We start from the raw sequence: 18,867 nt of genomic DNA, 5'->3' as shown, positions 1-18,867 counted from the left end.
TACTTCATTTCACCAAATTTTCTTCAAACCCTTTGTTTATTTCAAATGGTCTGATCCGTTAAATTAGCCCAAGAATCTACAGTAAATTTTCTGCCATACCATTTCCTGGGTTTCCTGATATTCGATATTCATTGTTTGCTACGATTTAAAAAAATTGCTAAGCCGAATAAAATCGTTTCATATTCGATAACTCGAGTTTGTAGTTTAGTATTAGTATTAGTATTAGTATTAGTTGCAGATGGTCATTTCCAGAACGGAGATTTAATAATTCTAGGCTACTGTTAATAGACGTGGCCTACATTGAAATATTTAACTAATTGAACACTTTCTCGGATACATCCATTTGTCGAGTAGTATAATTTGTTTTCATTAAAATCCCCGATTTTCCCAGACAAAATCGCCTCCGTAGGCTTCCCCGCATCGGTTCAGGTCTAATTTCCCTGTTTCCCTCATTTTCTTTCCCGATTCCCTGATTTCCCATGTACCAATAACATCTTTAAGCTGATTCCCGTCAGTTCAAAAGTTCAAGCCTCAAATTTCCCAGTAATTTTAATTTGTCTGAGTAGTCTTATTTCCAAATAAATTTCACAATTTTCCCAGACACCAATATCTTCTATAGGCCCTCCTTGTCAGTTTAGGCCTCCAGTCAGACTTCAATTAACTCATCAACGATCGATCTCTCAACGGTCTCCTCTGCTTCATCTCTCTCTCACACCCCCCCCCCCCCCTCTCTCTCTTACTTCCTAATATCAATATCCCAACAAGGCTGTCTTCAACTGTGTTTACTGCAACTTCAATTTGTTAAAGATACCCTAACACGGTATCCCAATAGTCCTTCACAAATATTTTAGAAATACGCACAAAAACAAAGAATTCGTAACGTTCCCGTATTGACATGCTTAAAATGACGATGATGAGGAAGAATTTATACAATACATAAAGTAGATTTGTAAGCAAATTTTTAGTCGCTTTGAAAAAAAAAAAAAATGTTATGTTAAAATGAATGATTTAATTTGATTTACGATCTACTCATGTCTACAACATACTGTAGTTCAATGAGTACCTATTTGGTAAAATTATTGTTTTGATTAAAACATTAAAAGTAGTCAACATAATGAATGTATTTGCCCACGTGCTATGACAATTGGAGAAGTAGTGATTCAGCTTTTAGATTTCAATCAAATTTTACAAATTTATTCACTTTCTATTCTATAAATAATTATTAAAACCCCTTTCCCTTCCTCGTAGCAGCAAATCTAAGTACTAGTTTTAATCTAATTTTATTGAAATAAGGAATAAATTTTACGAGTTTTTGGAAATATTTTGGTAAAAATCCATTCAGACAAATGGAAAAATGTGAATGCAGGTCTTCTGCAGCGGGGGTATTTTTATAAAACAATCTTCAGTGGTTATCCAACAAACCCAACTTCCTCATTACAGTATAAGATGGAAGCCGCAGCTTCAAGTGTTGCTGATACTTGATTGGCAAACTTCAGCTCCCTAGAATTAATCGATCTCAACAACTTGTATTGGGCCATCGAGTCTAGATTGCGTCTAAGTTCTCGACAATACAAAACCACTGCGAAAAACTACACAAAAGAACCAACAAAAATAATAAGTTGCAATAAATTGGTAAAACAAAAAGTACTCGAATAAAGGTAAGTTAAATAAACAAAATAAGAATACTGTACAAATAAACTTAAAAATATTTAAAAACAATTATACAAGAAAGAAGAGTAAAATAATAAAATAAACAAAACAATGAAAACACTCAAGCGAACTTTCGAGTGAAGAAAATCAAAATAAATATAACTAAGTTTTACAACAAAACAAAACAATAAATAAATCATTAAAATAGACTGAAGCCTATCGAGTAATACACAACTACGCGATTTTAACCATATTACAGTAAAAACAGAATAAAACAATACAATGACGGCAATATCACCTCAATAAAAGATTTTGATGAGGGAGAACTAACATAAAATGATATAACAATCGGTAAAAAAATGTAATGACCAAAACAGTAAGTGCCAGTCATGAAAGCTAATAAAATCGATAAAATCCTTAATGAGGTTAATGGGACCAAAAAGATAACAAATCATACAATTTATAAATTATTATGCACATGGCTAAGGGCTTTTACAGTTCTCCTTTTTTTCAATTTACCATCAAAATTTAACATAGGTATTTTGATTTTATTTTTAAACTGCCATATTCTTAAACATGTCAAAACAGTGACAAACCACTATAACCGACAACACAATATTTCCCGCCAATCTAGTATGAATTACCGCCAAAACTTACGGCCATAATGGATGTGTTCAATTTTAATTGCGCGTCGGCGGCGGAGGCGAATACTAATAAAAGCGATGTATAGGTTTTTGCCGGCGTAATTAATAGGGGCTGGGGATTTATCGCGGGGGGGGAGAAGGGGGGGAGTTATGAAATAATAATGTGGGGTCGGGGGACAACGTTGGGGTGAGTTTCGGGCGGGGGTTGGCCACAGCGGTTGGGTTTCAGCAACTGATGCACACAGGTTTACTGCATTTTGTGTCATTTTCGCAAACGTCAGTTGATGAGATTTCATTCGGATGAAAATCGTATCGTACCGAAAAATACTCAAATTAATTAATTTCTTCCATAAATAATATACACAATTATTATTACTTAAATAATATACAAAACATTTTTAAGTAAGAGTAATAATGAAAAATAATTGCTAGTGTAATTTACTTTATTATAATAAATGTGTTGCACTATTAATTGTGTCATTCTAGCGTAAATGTATTTTTTGCATAAATATATATTAAATAAAAGAAGGATTAAATTTAATATAGAATTATTTACATCATACAAATTTTACTATATTTTTAACTATTTTTATTCAATTTTAAATAACCTATGCACGAAATAATTTCTGTAATTTTTTAATAATTTTCCAAAATAGTTTGATAGTAAAAACAAATAAAAAAAATAATTTATTTATTTTTAATTTATAAATAAAATGAATTATAAAATAAGTTATTAATATTTTATCCTAAATATAAAAAGCTCTGAAATGTATCACTATATGAATTTAAAAGAAAATTAATTTCTTCCTATTTTCATACTATTTAAAATTACCTAACCTCAGTAATTTCAGGAAATTTAAATAAACTTTCACAATATTGGGAATAAAAATATGGCAGATATCACAACGGAACAAAAAATAACCTCTTCCAAAAGAATTTTTGTCAACACCTCTTTAAAAGTATGTGTCGCTAAATAGTCTATAAAATTCCATAATCGGGTATTTATCATAAACTTCCAATAGGAACGTATTAGTAGAATTCTTATAGAATAATTCACGTAAAAACACACGCGTTATTTTGCGTATTTTACTCCATAAATTATTTTTTTATAAAAAGTGGAACTAAGATAAAATAAGTTATGAACTAAAATATAACAACGCGGTAACATTATTACGGCGTCTTAATACGAAATGAAACTGTTCTGAAATAATCAGACGTGTTTAATAGGTTTGTTGTCGTCGCATTAAATTTATTTTCATTTTTCTCGCAGAAATTACCACCTACATAAAATTAAAAACCTATAAAAAAACTGTTTAGAAGGTTTAATGTAAGATTTAAATTTAAAATTTGTCGTCATTAAATTAAATATGTTATTGAATTTTCAAGTGCATGCCTTTCGTTAAGATAAATTTTGCGATATTTTTCATACACCTAGTGACCATACTATCCCATGGTTTAGTATCTTATTATAAGTCCACAGTCATGCAGGCCTATATCATTGTAATGTTCAAACCAGTTCAAAGCAGCGCCGCTCGACCAAACAATTAGGCCAGTTAACTTGTCTCTTTGTCTCTGGTGACTCATGTTGTGTTAAACATGCTGAGCTCATATTGTCTCTTCGTCGCTCTTTACTTCTTCTTTTCCTTTTCTTACTCTCTTCCTTCTTTCTCCAAGTGTAAGCCAGCTTAGGGAACCTAACCTAACCTCACTTGATGGCCTAACTAATTTAGCTGCATAGCCCAACCTAACCTTACTTTATAACCAAACCTAACCTTACTTGATGGCCTAACCTAACCTAACCTTACTTGACGGCCTAACCTAACCTCACTTGATAGCTTAACTAATTTAGCTTCATAGCCCAACCTAACCTTACTTTATAACCAAACCTAACCTTACTTGATGGCCTAACCTTACTTGACGGCCTAACCTAACCTCACTTGATGGTCTAACCTAACCTAACTTTATAGCCTAACAAACCTAGGTTTAAAGCCAAGTCTAGCCTAACTTGATAGCCTAACCTAAGACATTATGAAGCTCTCTTTCACTCCTCGGTCTTTTTCTTTCAGTTGCGAGCGTACTGGCCCCCAAAAGGGTTAAGAAATGAATGACCCTTGTAGCATACGAATGAAAAAAACATGTCTTCCAAAATATTTCGATGTCTACACTTACGCTCTACAAAATGACAAGGCCGTACACATACAAGATGTTACATTGGCAATCGATTAAGGCAATTCACACCTTTATAGAAAAATAATAAAGGTGGATCGGGCCTATTTTTTTACTTAACAGCACAAGAATACATAGTTTAATAGGCTATCTTTGAGAAGGCAATATTAGTGTTCCCAACTTACAGCAAATTGAGGATTTTCTTGTAACAACCCTTTTCACCAGTCCAACGCCTATTTCCTAGAGTTCACTTACAAAGATCCAGTGATGCTGACTATCTTTATAACATGGGAATTAATCGTATTTGATTGAAGCAGGTAAATCACTCTTTTTCGCATTGACATACAATAATTCAATTTAATTTATTGTAAACTGGTAGTTTTATTCGCCCAACGAGTCCAGTCCTCTCGTATCATAACAAAATTAAAAGCCATACGCAAATATGTTTCAAACACCAAGGGAGTATTCCTTTACAGTAGCCCCTCTTCTACACCTACAGCCCGCTTGTTGGGCGTAGTGCAAGAAGCTGCGCTGCAGCACGATATAATCACTGATTACAGATTACCCAGCATATAATCTGACCAGTCTCCACTCGGTTTCCGGCCGCCATCTTGGCTCCATTCATCTCCACAAGCCTCCATTCATCACTTATCGTAGGGATCTCGCGTCGAAAAGTCTGACATACAAATTACATTGGAACAATCAACCCGGACGGTGAGAATATCTTTTTAACATGCTGGAATTTATAAGGAACATTGAAAAGGCATACTTGGGAAAATCGTTGAGACATGGAAGAGTGTCGCCGACCTTGTATCGAAATATTTGAGAGTTCATAGTTGTGTTTGGTTTAAATTTAAACATACTTCGTATGATTGTTATAGTCTGTATGATGGATTCTGTCTCCTGAGAAACCTTCCGTTAAGGAATGGGCCGGTCCCAGCTAGAAGGGTCAGGAGACCAGGTTCCATCTTACAAACTATAGTATAGGGCGTTAAACGATTTGAAAAAATATCCAGGCCCAAGGGACCAATTTTTTTATTTTGAGGAAAAATAGATCATAAATAAATAAATAATTTGAGAAAATGCGGCAATGCTGGTTGCGTAGTATTAGCTGAACGTTACTTTATCGGCAAGTAAATAACAGCTAGGTTACTCTGACATACAAATTACATTGGAACAATCAACCCGGACGGTGAGAATATCTTTTTCAACATGCTGGAATTTATAAGGAACATTGAAAAGGCATACTTGGGAAAATCGTTGAGACATGTAAGAGTGTCGCCGACCTTCGAAATATTTGAGAGTTCATAATTGTGTTTGGTTTAAATTTAAACATACTTTGTATAATTGTTATAGTCTGTATGATGGATCCTGTCTCCTGAGAAACTTTCCGTTAGGGAATGGGCCGGTCCCAGCTAGAAGGGTCAGGAGACCAGGTTCCATCATACAAACTATAGTATAGGGCGTTAAACGATTTGAAAAAATATCCAGGCCCAAGGGACCATTTTTTTTATTTCGAGGAAAAATTGATCAACAATCAAAAATAATTTGGGAAAATGCGGCAATACTGGTTGCGTATTAGCTGAACGTTACCTTATCGGCGAGTAAATAAAAGCTTGGTTACTGGCTATATAAGATCAGGTGTTTCTTCAGTTGGGCCGTGTATTCAAAATAAACTCAATAATCAAGGACGTCTTGGTACAACTTCGAATCGTCAAAAAGCTACTCAATTGACAAGAAAAAACCTGTTACCGCCTGATTGTTATCCAAACACTATAACCACTTCAACCACTTTATCTGTTTTGGGGGTACAACGATTCTAGGGAGTTTCACAAAAATTATCGTACGGACACGAGAATTGTCTCAACTTTGTTTACCTGTTGACTAACATCATTTGTCGCTTTAGCCAAGACCGTTTAAAAGTCCACTGATCAAGGACGGGTAAGTTCAGTGTCGGATAAAAAATTCTGACATTTTTTACATATCTAGATAATATCACGAAATTATCGTACACGCGAGAGTTCCCGTGACCTCAAGTACTAGGTTGGGAAAGTGTGCATTTTCCTCCGACCTTGGTCTGGAGTGATCATTGTGCACTATTGTGTGGGCGTACCGTACAGTACCTCCGACATAGCCATGTTACATGTTGCACAATCATTTCTGGAGTTTATGCTCTTGTAATTTCTTCATCTACATTGTCAAACGTTGAAACATACAGTCGAAGTAAAGAAAAAATGCTTTTGCACATTGAAGTACAATTTCTTCGTCCTTTGTCACCTTTGGTTTTGATAATTTCACGATTACTTTAATCGTTTTGGTTATGACGATTCTTCAGCCACAAGAAAGAATATTGAGGAAATTTCTAAATGAAGTATCCCATTAGATTTTTCTGTAAAAAAAAATCACCAAGGTGGCATTACAATACAACACTTAAAATTTACTGAAGTTAGTTCGATTTTAGAAAAACTCCTGTTAGCAGAGGTAGTCTAAGTTATAAGTTAAGATTATCGAATGAGAACCGTGAACCCTAACCTCACTTTAGTAATCTAACATAACCTAACCTTACTTTACCTAAGCTAACCTAAAAGATGTCTCTTTATCCTACAGAAACCACTTGGGATCGCCCCAAATTCATCCGTTTCCTATCCTTTTCGGAGTAGTTTTTGTTGTTTAAAATTATGTAACCTATATGGATGAAAAAATAATGTAATAATATTCAATTTTCACACCTTTATAACCTCAAAATCTCAAGCACGTCCCTCCAAACACCCCACTTGCCGGGGACACAGCAGCAACAACGTCCGGGACAGTTTTCCCGTTTTTACCGGCCTCGCGGCAAAGGAATTATCCCTTTCACATAATGAGCGCATTTACAAGTAAACTGCGTCAATTAAATGATTCCAGCGGCTCGCCGGCATTCTCCGCGGTCACAGAGCGTTCTTGTCGTGCGTGGCATAGAGTAAGAAGAAGTGTACACGACACGGAGTAAGGACAAAGAAGTATGCCGCAAACGTGCACGCCATAGAGTATAACCTACACTCACAATCGTGGAGTATATGATTTGGAGTGTGGAAAGATAAAGAAGTGCATGGAGTATGAAGAATAAATACACTCGACGTAGAGTAGATCATGGAGTAGATGATGGGGTTTTATGAGAGTTGGCAACAATTGCCTCCATTTCGTGAGATTTTTTACCATAAATACTAGTTTCCGATATTCAAATATTTCCATTAATTCTGTTCGTTTGAAAACGTTAGATGCATCATATATTGTTCCGTCAACTCAGTAAGATATTCAATTTCATGTTCCTAAAATGTTTTGACATGTTTTAAATATTTATCTTATATGGAAGGTGACTGCAGTAAAATTGAACAAAATTATGAAACTCGAGTGAATTTGAATGACGATATATTTTACATCAGCTATTTTCTTCGTCAAAATCAGCCTACAAAAGAAAAAAAAGTCTCTACTAGAGATGTTTGTTTCCCTTTAGAGAAAAATTACGTTAACTACACAACCCATAAAAAACACAGTTTTTTTGTGCACAATGACCATAAATATTTTGGTGGTGAAAATTTTACACCATAAAGGATCAATCACAACTAACAAAAAACTATTCGAAAATCCAACAACTCAAAACGATTTTATTTCTCTTGATCTGGTGACAAACTTCATAGTGACTTTATAGCTAAGTTGGAGCGAGTTTTGCAGCGAGTTTGACGCAAGAGACAACTATCCAGTCTCCACCAGGTTCTACAAGGACATGACCAGAGTCGAGATGAGAGGACATCAGTATGTCGGACGAGAGTTTCCGCATGCCTCATGACGGATATAAACTGACTACTCTCTGCGCATGCGTTAACACTAGTCAAGTAGCGCGCCTATCGGAGGAAAGATATAACAGGGGAGGGGGATAACTCTATCACTACTTTCTGTTGTAGTAATAGGGATCGATGAATAGGTCCCAGTGGATTCTTTTTTTGCAATGGAGGAAGAAAAAGCTAACTTAACCTTTCAGGGTTTCAGGAGATTATTCAGAGGGTATGTTAGAGAGTTTCCCTTGAGAGTTGGATTAGGTTAGGTCAGAAGGTTACGTTTCCTTTTTGATACATCTAAATCATTTGGTAAAAAACTAAATCATCAGGTAGCCGCACAACCAGAGAGAAGATGTTAAGGCCACGAAATTGTGGCAGAGATCTTAAAAATATACCGTTCTGTTAGGTAGGGTTAGTTTAGGTTAGGCCAGAGTTAGGTTCCATTCTTTAGCTACAAATAGTCATAAATATCATTTCGATGATGATGGGCTTCACAATGGGAACATTTTAAAGGGGTGGAATCTAAAGCCCCTCCTCCTCCGTTAGGCTAGGTTATGTTAGATAATAATGTTACGTTCTTTTACTGCTATAAAGATGAATCTGGCTTAATATTTTAGAAGTAAATAGCTCCATATACGAAATATTCAAGAGTGGAGAGAAAGAACTTTCCTGTCTCATTAGGTTAGGGTAGGTAAGGCTATACTTGTATTTGGGCCAGTTTAATACTATGGAGGTCAAAGGTTTGTTCATATTTTATAAGAGTAAAGGGAAATGTTGACCCTTTCTTGCTATGTTATTTAATAAGGTTAGGTTAGGTTCGGTAAATCAGGTTCCCAGGAACTCCAACGCAATAACTCTAGGATTCTCAATCAAACACTACTCTATTTGCTTTATCACCCTTTGCAATTACTTATTTTTTACTACAGCCCTTTTCCCTGCATAAACTTGGGTAATTTTGCCAGAGAATTAGGAAAAATTACTGTAATATAGCGTTTTCAGATCACCCGTTTATCAGAAGCAACAGCTCTCACTTATATCGAGAAATAGCTACGATTTAAGACAATGGTTAAGAAAACTGTAACATTTATCTTTTAACTGGGTAGTCCTAAGAAGCAAAAAACAATATACAGGATTATAACTAACCTACTTAAACTTAATTACTAAACTCACCCACTGAATGTTAAATGCGTACTCACCTGAAATAAATAAATATAATCAGAAAAATTGCACAGCAATGAAATGGACAGGAATCAATGAGTAGTAAAACATTATACAAACAACAACAAACATTACAACTGAAAAGGTAAAATAAATATTATAACAAACGATAACAAAAGAAACTTGAACATACAATATACGTTTAGAGTGTGTTCATATTATTATACCCATTAGAATCCGTACAATCAGGCAAACGTTTAAGAAAGCGAATATTTTATATTAGACTCTAAATGAAAGTACACAACGTTTCAGGTAAGGAAGCTCCTCCCGTTTTCAAGTGCCCCTTTTTACATTTCCCATGCAACCTATCTAACGTATGTACTTAACTTTAACTCTCTTGGAGGTTTCAATAGATTAGCAATAGAAGATGTCCATTTAACCAGAAAATTAAAAGTAATAATAGTTCGTAGTGTACTGTTTTTAAAAGTCCTTTTTCACTTATGACTTCCCACTCCACTATTTCATAGTTTTTCTTCTACAGTTCCCTCGACAGGTAGATTGTGGATTTGTAGACAAAATATTACTCCGGTCCGAGCCAGGTAGGCAATGTATTTTGCCCGCGGCTCCGGATGTCGATGATTATACTGCAGTTTTTTAATGGAACTGGACACATCAGGATCAAGGATACCAGCCGCTGGCGCCACTCTCTCACAGCAAATAAAATCCCTCACAACAAGAAAATGTGTCCCGTTTATCCCACATTGTGTAGCATATCCTTTTCTCACCCACGGCCATAATATTCAGTTACGGATCTTACTACAGTTTATAATAGAACTGGACACATCAGGATCAAGGATACCAGCCGCTGGCGCCACTCTCTCACAGCAAATAAAATCCCGCACAACAAGGGAATATTTCCCTTTTATCCCACATTGCGTTGTGGAAAATCCCCTTTTGTTCCCACACTACGTAGTAGTAACTTAATGCAGGTGATGATGGAACTGAAAATACGAAGGACCAAGAATTTATACGACGCGCGCCACTCCATCGTTATATATATCCTGATTCTCCCTTATTATGTTTTTGCAATAGGTACATTTCCCCCAAATCATCAGAGTTTGGAGTTTGGGCCTTACGCCGGAGTTTATTTACTGTAAACACAAGATCCAAAGATAGTGGAGATTCGCTCAGTAAAACATAACCCGCAGAAGGTGTGAAAATACTCCATTATTCTAAGGTTAATGTAGGAAATCCCTCTGTATCGTGAACCATCCTGGGGTCCGAGTCATTAACTATATTGGTTTAGTAGAATACTAAGATTTTTTTAAATCAGCAAGATGTGACTAGGTCCACGATTCATCTAGAAGTAGGATAAAGCACGGTACTTTCGTCCTGAAGGCCAGGATTCAATCTGCTAATCAATGTCAATAATTATACTGTGGATGATGGAACTTGCCTTCTGACACTCTGTCAACCTGGGACGGGCAATAAACCATTAGCCAGTCCCCAGAAAACGGGCCATGGGACAGTTTCCATCACACAACGTATAGTTGGAGAGCAATTCAGCCAATCATATATATTAGAGAATAAGTAACATCCTGCACAACACGAAAAAACAAAATCACATCAGAAGTTCTATGACTATTCCATTCATCCCCAGAGTAGTAGGCGCAGAAGACCCAACACCCGTTGCAGTGATTCTAGTGATCGGCGAGTGTGAATCACCGCGCCGCGGGCGGGTCAAGTGAAAGGGCGGGTCAGGACCGGTCCAGGACGAGAGCGATGTTGCCACGTCTCCGCTGTGGTCCTGGAGGGGCGGGAGGTTCTAGGAAGCGACAGGTGGCCGCCGGGGAGCAATCGAGCGTCAAGTCGGCGAACTACTTGTAGATGATGTAGAGATGGAGAGGAAAAACTGTAAAGTCTGATCCTCGAGCTGATGTTGCCGAAGACTGAAGATAAGGATGTTTGTTTCCATTGCACATTCTTACAAAATTTTGTTCAATACAGTTTCAAGTCAGCAAACTACTACTTGTAGATAATTGAGTAGAAGACAACTGCCTCCAGTTGATTTTCAGGCTGATGTTGCCGAAGACTAGGATGTAATGGAACTTCAAAAATAAAGTTGTCCTATTAACGGCACATTCTTACAAAGTTGCATCCAATCAAAGTCAAGTTGGAAAACTACCTGTAAATGATGAAGAGGAAAAATTGAGGGGTGTAATGTTGCCAAAGACTGAAGATAAGGATGAATGGAACTTTAAGAATAACGTTGTTCTGAGCACCTAGATTGAATGGCATTTGAGTTCAATCAAGCATTACGTTTGCAAACTAATAGTAAATGATGGGGAAGAGTAAAAACTAGAGTCCTTTGATCCCTGTGCAGATTTTGCCAAAGACTGGGATGTACTGTAATGGAACTTTCAATATGAAGTTGTCCTATAAAACGGCTCAAAAACAAAGTGGTAGGATTCAATCTAGTGTCAAATCATGGAACTACCAGTAGATAATTGAGTAGAGAAAAACAACGTACAGTACACTGATCCTTAGAAATTTATCAGATTCTTGAATTGACTCTTTATTTTGAACTCTTATAATGATAGGGACACATGCGGCATATTATCAGTAGACCCTTCTTCATAAAAATTACCATAACGGATTAAGGAAGACGGATAAGATTAAGAAAGGGTAGTATTCTTTCATGCAGTAACCGTTCTCGAATAGAATGACAGGAAAAAAACAATTTTTAAAGTCGAAACCTAAAGGCCACGCCCACCATGACGTCATCGGCTGGTCACGTGACATTGCCGTTTCCGAAACTCGTCGGTTCCGCCGACTTGGCGCGTTTTCACTGCAAAAAGTTGAGCAACTCGCGGCTTTAATTGGACGTTGGATAATAACGGGCTAATGGCGGATGTTCCCGGACATCTCGCAACTGGAACTGAAACCAAACTAAGAGTAGAGTGAAGGAGAGCGGACAATGGTGCAACGCTGGGGAAGGGGCTGAAGATAATCAAGGGGGAAGATGGAATAAGAGAGAAGGGAGAATAGTAATTGAACGAGAGATGGAGATAAAAGTAGAGGAGGGGAAGATACAGGATGTAGGAGAATAAGTCATGGAGAAAGAACTGAAGAGATTTAGATTTTGAGAACCATGGGTGAACCTGGAATACGAGGGAAGATGGATAGAAGTGAAGAAGGTGAAGATACCGGCTGTAGTAGAATGAGTCGAGGAAAGGGAACTGACAAAATTGAGAGTGGAAGATGGAGAGGGAACTGAAGAAAACTAGGTTTTGAAAACCATGGGTGAACCTGGAATACGAGGGGAGAGGTGTTCCAGGGGTGAAGATGAAAGTGAAGAAGGGGAAGAGACAGGCTGTAGGAGGATGAGTTATGGGGAGGGAGAACCATGGGTGAACCTGGAATACGAGGGAGATAGAATAGTAGATGAACAGTAGAATGAATAGTAGGTGAAGATAGAAGTGGAGAAAGACAGACTTAAGAAGAATCGTACATGGAATTTAAGAAAAGGGAGTTTTGAAGAAAAACACAAAAGGAGCTGACAATAATTAATAAACAGGCTGGAGAATAAACAAATGGGACGAATTGAAGAAAAGAGAGGCTAGAGGGAGTAAAATATTGAGAAAGAAGAAAAGACAACTGAGGCTGAGGAAGGGGAAGAGAAAGACTGGGGATAATCATGTTTACGTACATGATAAGGAAGAAGATTATCAAGGGGTGATGTAGGATCTGGGAAAACTATAAAAATGAAAGACTGGGAGATAAATCAGGTGTGCAGGAGGATCTAAATAAAATTGAAGCTGCAAAATTATAAGGTGCTGAGCTAGCACTGAAAAAAATTAGACTGAAAGATGATCAAATACTCGTGAAGAAATCATTAGAGATGAGAGGGGCTGTACTATACGCAATTATGAAATTTAAATTCAGGAAGGCAAACACTAGAAGATATTTTTAAATAACACTGAGACAAGAGAAGAGAAAGGCTGCAACATAATCAAATTCAAAGCAGGAAATGGATGAGAGGGTAACTGAAAAATTAGCACAGGCTGATTAGAGAAAATAAGAGGGGAATGTGAAGATAATATGGATGGAACTGGGGTGCAGAAAAAGGGAATTTACGTTGATCAGTAAAAAAGGTTGATCAGTTTAAGAATTGGGGGATTTTAGAGAACTAGGAGGGTTTTATTTAGTACAGATTCTGGGATATACCGAGGAAGATATCTGTTGGAGAACTGAGAAGTTGATAATATTGAAATATCAACGAGAAACCAAACAGTTTCAGACCAATCTTAGTAGAACAAGGCACAAATTCAGAAGAAACTTCCTAACGCAATTACTATCATCCCTCATTGAAGATTCAACAATACGAAATTTCATAATTACCTACTGTTATAAACTTGAGATTCGTGTAGAACAATTCACGCAAAGGACATTGCAATGACAAACTATTAAACTAAGTGTTTTCCTTGCTTTATAAAAGCCAAGCTCAACTACTTGGCAGCAGAGAGGTGCGTTGAGTGCATAAGTGCATCTTGAGCTAAATGCAAAGTGCTCCAACCATTTGGCGGGCAAATACGTTTATTTGGCGGGTAACTGATCAATCAGTGCCAAACATGCGACTCACGTCATTCTACCGTCGATTATTGAGAAGCGGTCAATAAAGGTAAAAAGGATTTGATCTGTTTGTCATCTAGCAAAATTATATAACCAGAATCAGCGAAAATCTTGGAGGGATCATAGAGTGGCTAGAGTTTATTGATCAGCTAAAATCCCGCTCTTTTTATTTCGTGAGCCTTCATTGGTTGACAGCCGTTGATTTTATACTACTAAACCGCACTGAGCTAACAATACAACCTAGCACTTATTGAGCACTGAATATCCTCTATTATTCACATACCTATATATATATTATATATATATATATATAATATATATATATATAATATATATATTATATATATATATAATATATTATATATATATAGTATATTATTATTATTATCTATCTATACTTATTTAATACGCAAGCAGGATTTTTGTGACAATTACTCCTCCGAAACTACTGAACCGATTGTCATGTTTTTGGTGTCATTGGAAAGAGCGTAACGTGAAGTTGTGCAGGAAACTTTCTTTTTAGGTAAATAATTAGAGAATGAGGCCCTGGGGCCCTTTAAAGTTTAGTATTTCTCCATAAGATTAACATGGGAAACAAACATTGTTTTGAAACTCCAGCTGTTGTCATAAATTAAATATTAATAATTGGTCTCCATGGAAGCATGAGAAAATTCACAATGTTTACATTTGCTTTGACATTTAAATGTAAACAAACAGAACTGTCAATTGCCTATTTCACAATTTCAGACAGCTGATCCAAAAAAATAAAACAACTATATAGTAGGTTTATTTAATCTTAAACTTTATGATAGATTATTTATTATAAATCTATTTCAATGATTATGAAACAGATTTTTCCCGTTGCGAAGCAAAAATTAAAAGTGAGAAGAAGAACATATGTTAATTGTAAACAGTCAATGTGTAAATTATCTATGTTGTATTAAAAATTAGTATAGTTTTGGATGTTGGTTTGTGTTTAATGATACTAATTATTGCATTTTTATTTTAAGGATTTGGCATATGAGTATGCCTATGATAAATAACACCATTTCAGAGTTCTGTCAGTTTTTGCCTAAATCTGTTCTGTAGAGTTCAAAGTAGCCTACACCTTATTGTCTACAAATTGGCCAAAAAACTTAGGTATGGTACATTATAAAAGCTGAAGCTGACAGCCTTTTTACGTTGACTTAAATTGTAAGCTTGCCTTTTTCCCGTCCATGGGCAGTTTGATAGTTAAAAATTAACCCTTTAAACTGGAATAGGACTGTTATGTAAATTGTGAGTATTTCCATTAGTTAATAATCTTTTAGTTGACTCTTTTAAAATCATCAGAAATTATGACTGTTATTAGTTTTTAAACAAGTGATTTCATTTGTGTATATGTAACTCCTGTACTTCTTTGCAATTGCTCGATTTCGAGCAACATGTACACTAGTATATATTATTCTTTGATTCTGTTTTGATAGAGCAGTTTAAAATGCACATGTAGGCCTACACCATTCACTTAAGAGTAATGCAAGTAAGCTTCTCATAATATTGAATAAGTTTTGGACCCTGTTCTAAAGATATGTTTTACGTTGGGGACATTCACTTATATAAATTCGCTGATGGCCATTAAATGTATTTATCTTATTTTAAGGAGAGAGTTCAATAAGATTGCTTTACTCTTTGGCTATATACGACAAACAATAGATTGTATACAAAACATTTTATATGAAGTAAAACGTGTTTTTATGTTGATTAAATAACAAGATACTAATTAACAACAAAATGGATTCAACAGCAACGTTAATCTTTATATTGTCTTCAGCTGATCTATTAGTATACTAATAGATCTAATCAAAAAATTTACCGTTAAATTACATCATAGCTACCACAAGTATTTCCAAATCAATAACATCTAGAAAGAATTGTATTTTTCAACTTATTCCATAAGTCCTGATAATTTCCTGATTCAATCTGCGTTCGTCATATGAAACCGAAATTCAAAAAATCTATTATTGGTTGTGAAGACCAATTTCTCGTCCACAATGAATTGAATTGTCCAAACCAATGGCGTAAGAAAACAGTGCAAAGGCTATCAAATGACTTCCTTGAATCAATGAAACCATTTATATACACAGCTCAAAAATGACTCGGTGATTTTTACTGTAGAATAAATCGTTTGACCTTTTTGACACAGGATGTGCAAATGGGAGGTCTTAATTATTTCTCCGAAACTGCCTGATTAGCCATCATTGTTTATGTCTCGTCTATGATGCTATCTTAAACTGTTAAACCCTGTTATATTTAGCTATGGCCAAACCAGGACCCCTAAGGCCGAGGTGAAGACATTCAAGTAAAACAATAAAGTTAGAGAAACAAAATATTGTAAACATGCAACACGAAAATACAAACATCGTAAACAATGTCTTGCAAATAAATACACCACTAAAAATAGCAAAGGAAGTCTACAAAACATATAAGTAAAAAAAAAAAAATAGTGTAACACTAAACCTATCTAAGAAAGTACACGGTTTTTCTAATTATCCAGCAAGAACTGTAAATACGATTAAAAAAAAAACTAAATGAATAAATTACATTTACTTAATTGTTGTACACGAGTTAGAGAAGCAAGAATACCGAAAAGCTCTGTATAAAATAAATTCGGCCTTTCTAGTATGAAGTTTAAAATCAATAGAAATGGAAAAAGCCTACATTTCACACAACTTGTTTATTATAAAATTCTTTTGACATAATTCTAGAACATAAAATCAAAGAGATAAAGTCTGTTCTTTTTACGTAATTTTCCAAGCTTATTTATATAATTACTTCTACATGAAAACTGAATATTTCAGTCCAACAATCACAACGTCTGTTTCAAGGAATGTAAACAAAAGTTTCTTGTTGACAAAATTAACATCAAAACTTCAAAACTATCAAATCTAGATTACTTTACTTTAAAGACGACTGGTGCAAAACCGTGTACTTTTAAGCTTATAAAATTATATACAAAACAACAAAACCACAATAAAATCAACACTTAGACAGAAGCCAAACCACACTCACAACACTCAGTATGTGAAGTGGGCTTACCAAGGGATGGCTGCATACGGTATGGCTCCGGTACCCACTCACCTACAAACAAAAACACAATTAACATTTAAAAATACAATTCAAATTTATTTATTGATAAACATTAGCATGACCTCGTCAAGTAGATTTTCCGGTGAGGTCCAATCGATGACATTTTCATTATACAACGAAAAATGGCTGTTTTTAATACTTTGGTGGCTAAATTAATTATTTCTGTATGCCAGCCCTTATGAAAAAGTTTATATATGGCCATATAAAATTTTTTGTATCTGGTTATATTTGGTTTTGGACCAAGTATAACCAGATATGATCATATATAGAATCCCCCATATATGGAAATCTTTAAATAAAAAAAATAATAAAAAAATAACAATTAAACATATTTTCACATCAAATGGTATAAACTATGCATTAAAACGATGAAAAAATTTTTTTATACGAAAATTTCAAAACAAAACTTTCTATCAGCCATTTAGGATTCGAACCCGGGACTCCAGCGTGGGAGTCGGCCCCTTTAGCCACTACACCACAATCACTTCATATCAGTTTACTCAACAAAACCCATTACGAATAAGAGAAGCTGTATGTGGTCTCGTAAAACAAGTTTTTCTTAGACATTTTACGTCATTTGAAGAATGTTATTATTAAAATAGCCTAACTACGTGACATTGATATTTGCGGCTGTTTAATAGCAAAGGTACAATTAATTAATTATTAATACTGTATAATATTCTCCTTATTTAGGCCACTACACTTAAAATTTTAAAATTATACGTCAGTTTAAAGATTTTGTTGCGTTATAATAAAATTGTACAATAGATGTATGTACAGGATTTTGTCATCTGGGTTCAAATCTGGACACTTTATTACTTTACTACTAATTACTTTAAAGGAGAAATGCCTATATTATCTGCCCCCTTACTGTACCACATTTCGACTCAATCAGTTCAGTAGTTTGTGCTTGCGAGAGCAACAAAAATACTATATATATTATAAGAAGTGTTTGGGATTCCAGTTACAAAACCCAAATGTGGCAACAATTCCTTATAATAATTCCAGTTATTGTCAAAAACTCATTTATACATGAGCATAAATGGAAAATTATTATTCCTTATATGAGTAATTTAATTCCATACCTGGGAGTCATATATGGCCATATATAGACAATAATTCCATATTGGAGGATATTTATGGCCATATATGGACAATCATTTCATATATAGAAAACATGTATGGCCATATATGGACAATCATTTCATATATAGAAAACATGTATGGCCATATATGGTCAATAATTCCATATATAGACTACATATATGACCATATATGGACACCCCCATATATGGATACAACCACATCTGGCCATATCTGCTTCCATATATGGCCATAAAAAACCATATATGGCTTTATAAAAACATACATGGAATTTTGATATGGCCATATATGGCCAGAAATTACTTTTTTATAGGGGAGCATTCTGTTATTGAGCATATTTTTATCGTGATTGATTCTGTTGTAGTTATTTCTGTTTTAGAGGTTAAGCGGTAGAGAGGACTGACTTGCAAGTCCTAACTTCACCTCTTAAATAAAGACATTTTAAATTTAATTTCATTTAATTCTATTCAGTTAGATATACGTGCGACCCAATTTGATTTATTGGGATACATTTTTGGAATTGGTTTAATTTATTCATTGAGTTTTATAAATGTTGTGATTCTTGTATTTTG

The 18,867-nt window shown here is 35.1% G+C and overlaps 1 protein-coding gene across 6 annotated transcripts in view; it reads right to left on the bottom strand.

Annotated features, from left to right (window-relative positions):
- The window catches only part of LOC128985514 (transcriptional enhancer factor TEF-1-like), a 130,962-nt gene that overhangs the window by 38,894 nt on the left and 73,201 nt on the right, over nucleotides 1–18,867 (bottom strand). For all 6 annotated transcript variants that reach the window (XM_054405089.1, XM_054405085.1, XM_054405084.1 and 3 more), the window contains exon 2: nucleotides 17,141–17,182. In XM_054405089.1, coding sequence (XP_054261064.1) covers nucleotides 17,141–17,156 — 16 coding nt within the window. In that variant the 5' untranslated portion in view covers nucleotides 17,157–17,182. The remainder of the gene's footprint in view (nucleotides 1–17,140; nucleotides 17,183–18,867) is intronic.

This window comes from Macrosteles quadrilineatus, unplaced genomic scaffold (genome assembly GCF_028750875.1).
Source record: "Macrosteles quadrilineatus isolate MER2022 unplaced genomic scaffold, UCM_ALF_1.0 Scaffold_2__2_contigs__length_208266976, whole genome shotgun sequence".
Taxonomy (NCBI): Eukaryota; Metazoa; Arthropoda; class Insecta; order Hemiptera; family Cicadellidae; genus Macrosteles; species Macrosteles quadrilineatus.
The sequence above is the reverse complement of the archived record's forward strand: the minus strand, read 5'-3'. Positions and strand labels throughout refer to the sequence as shown.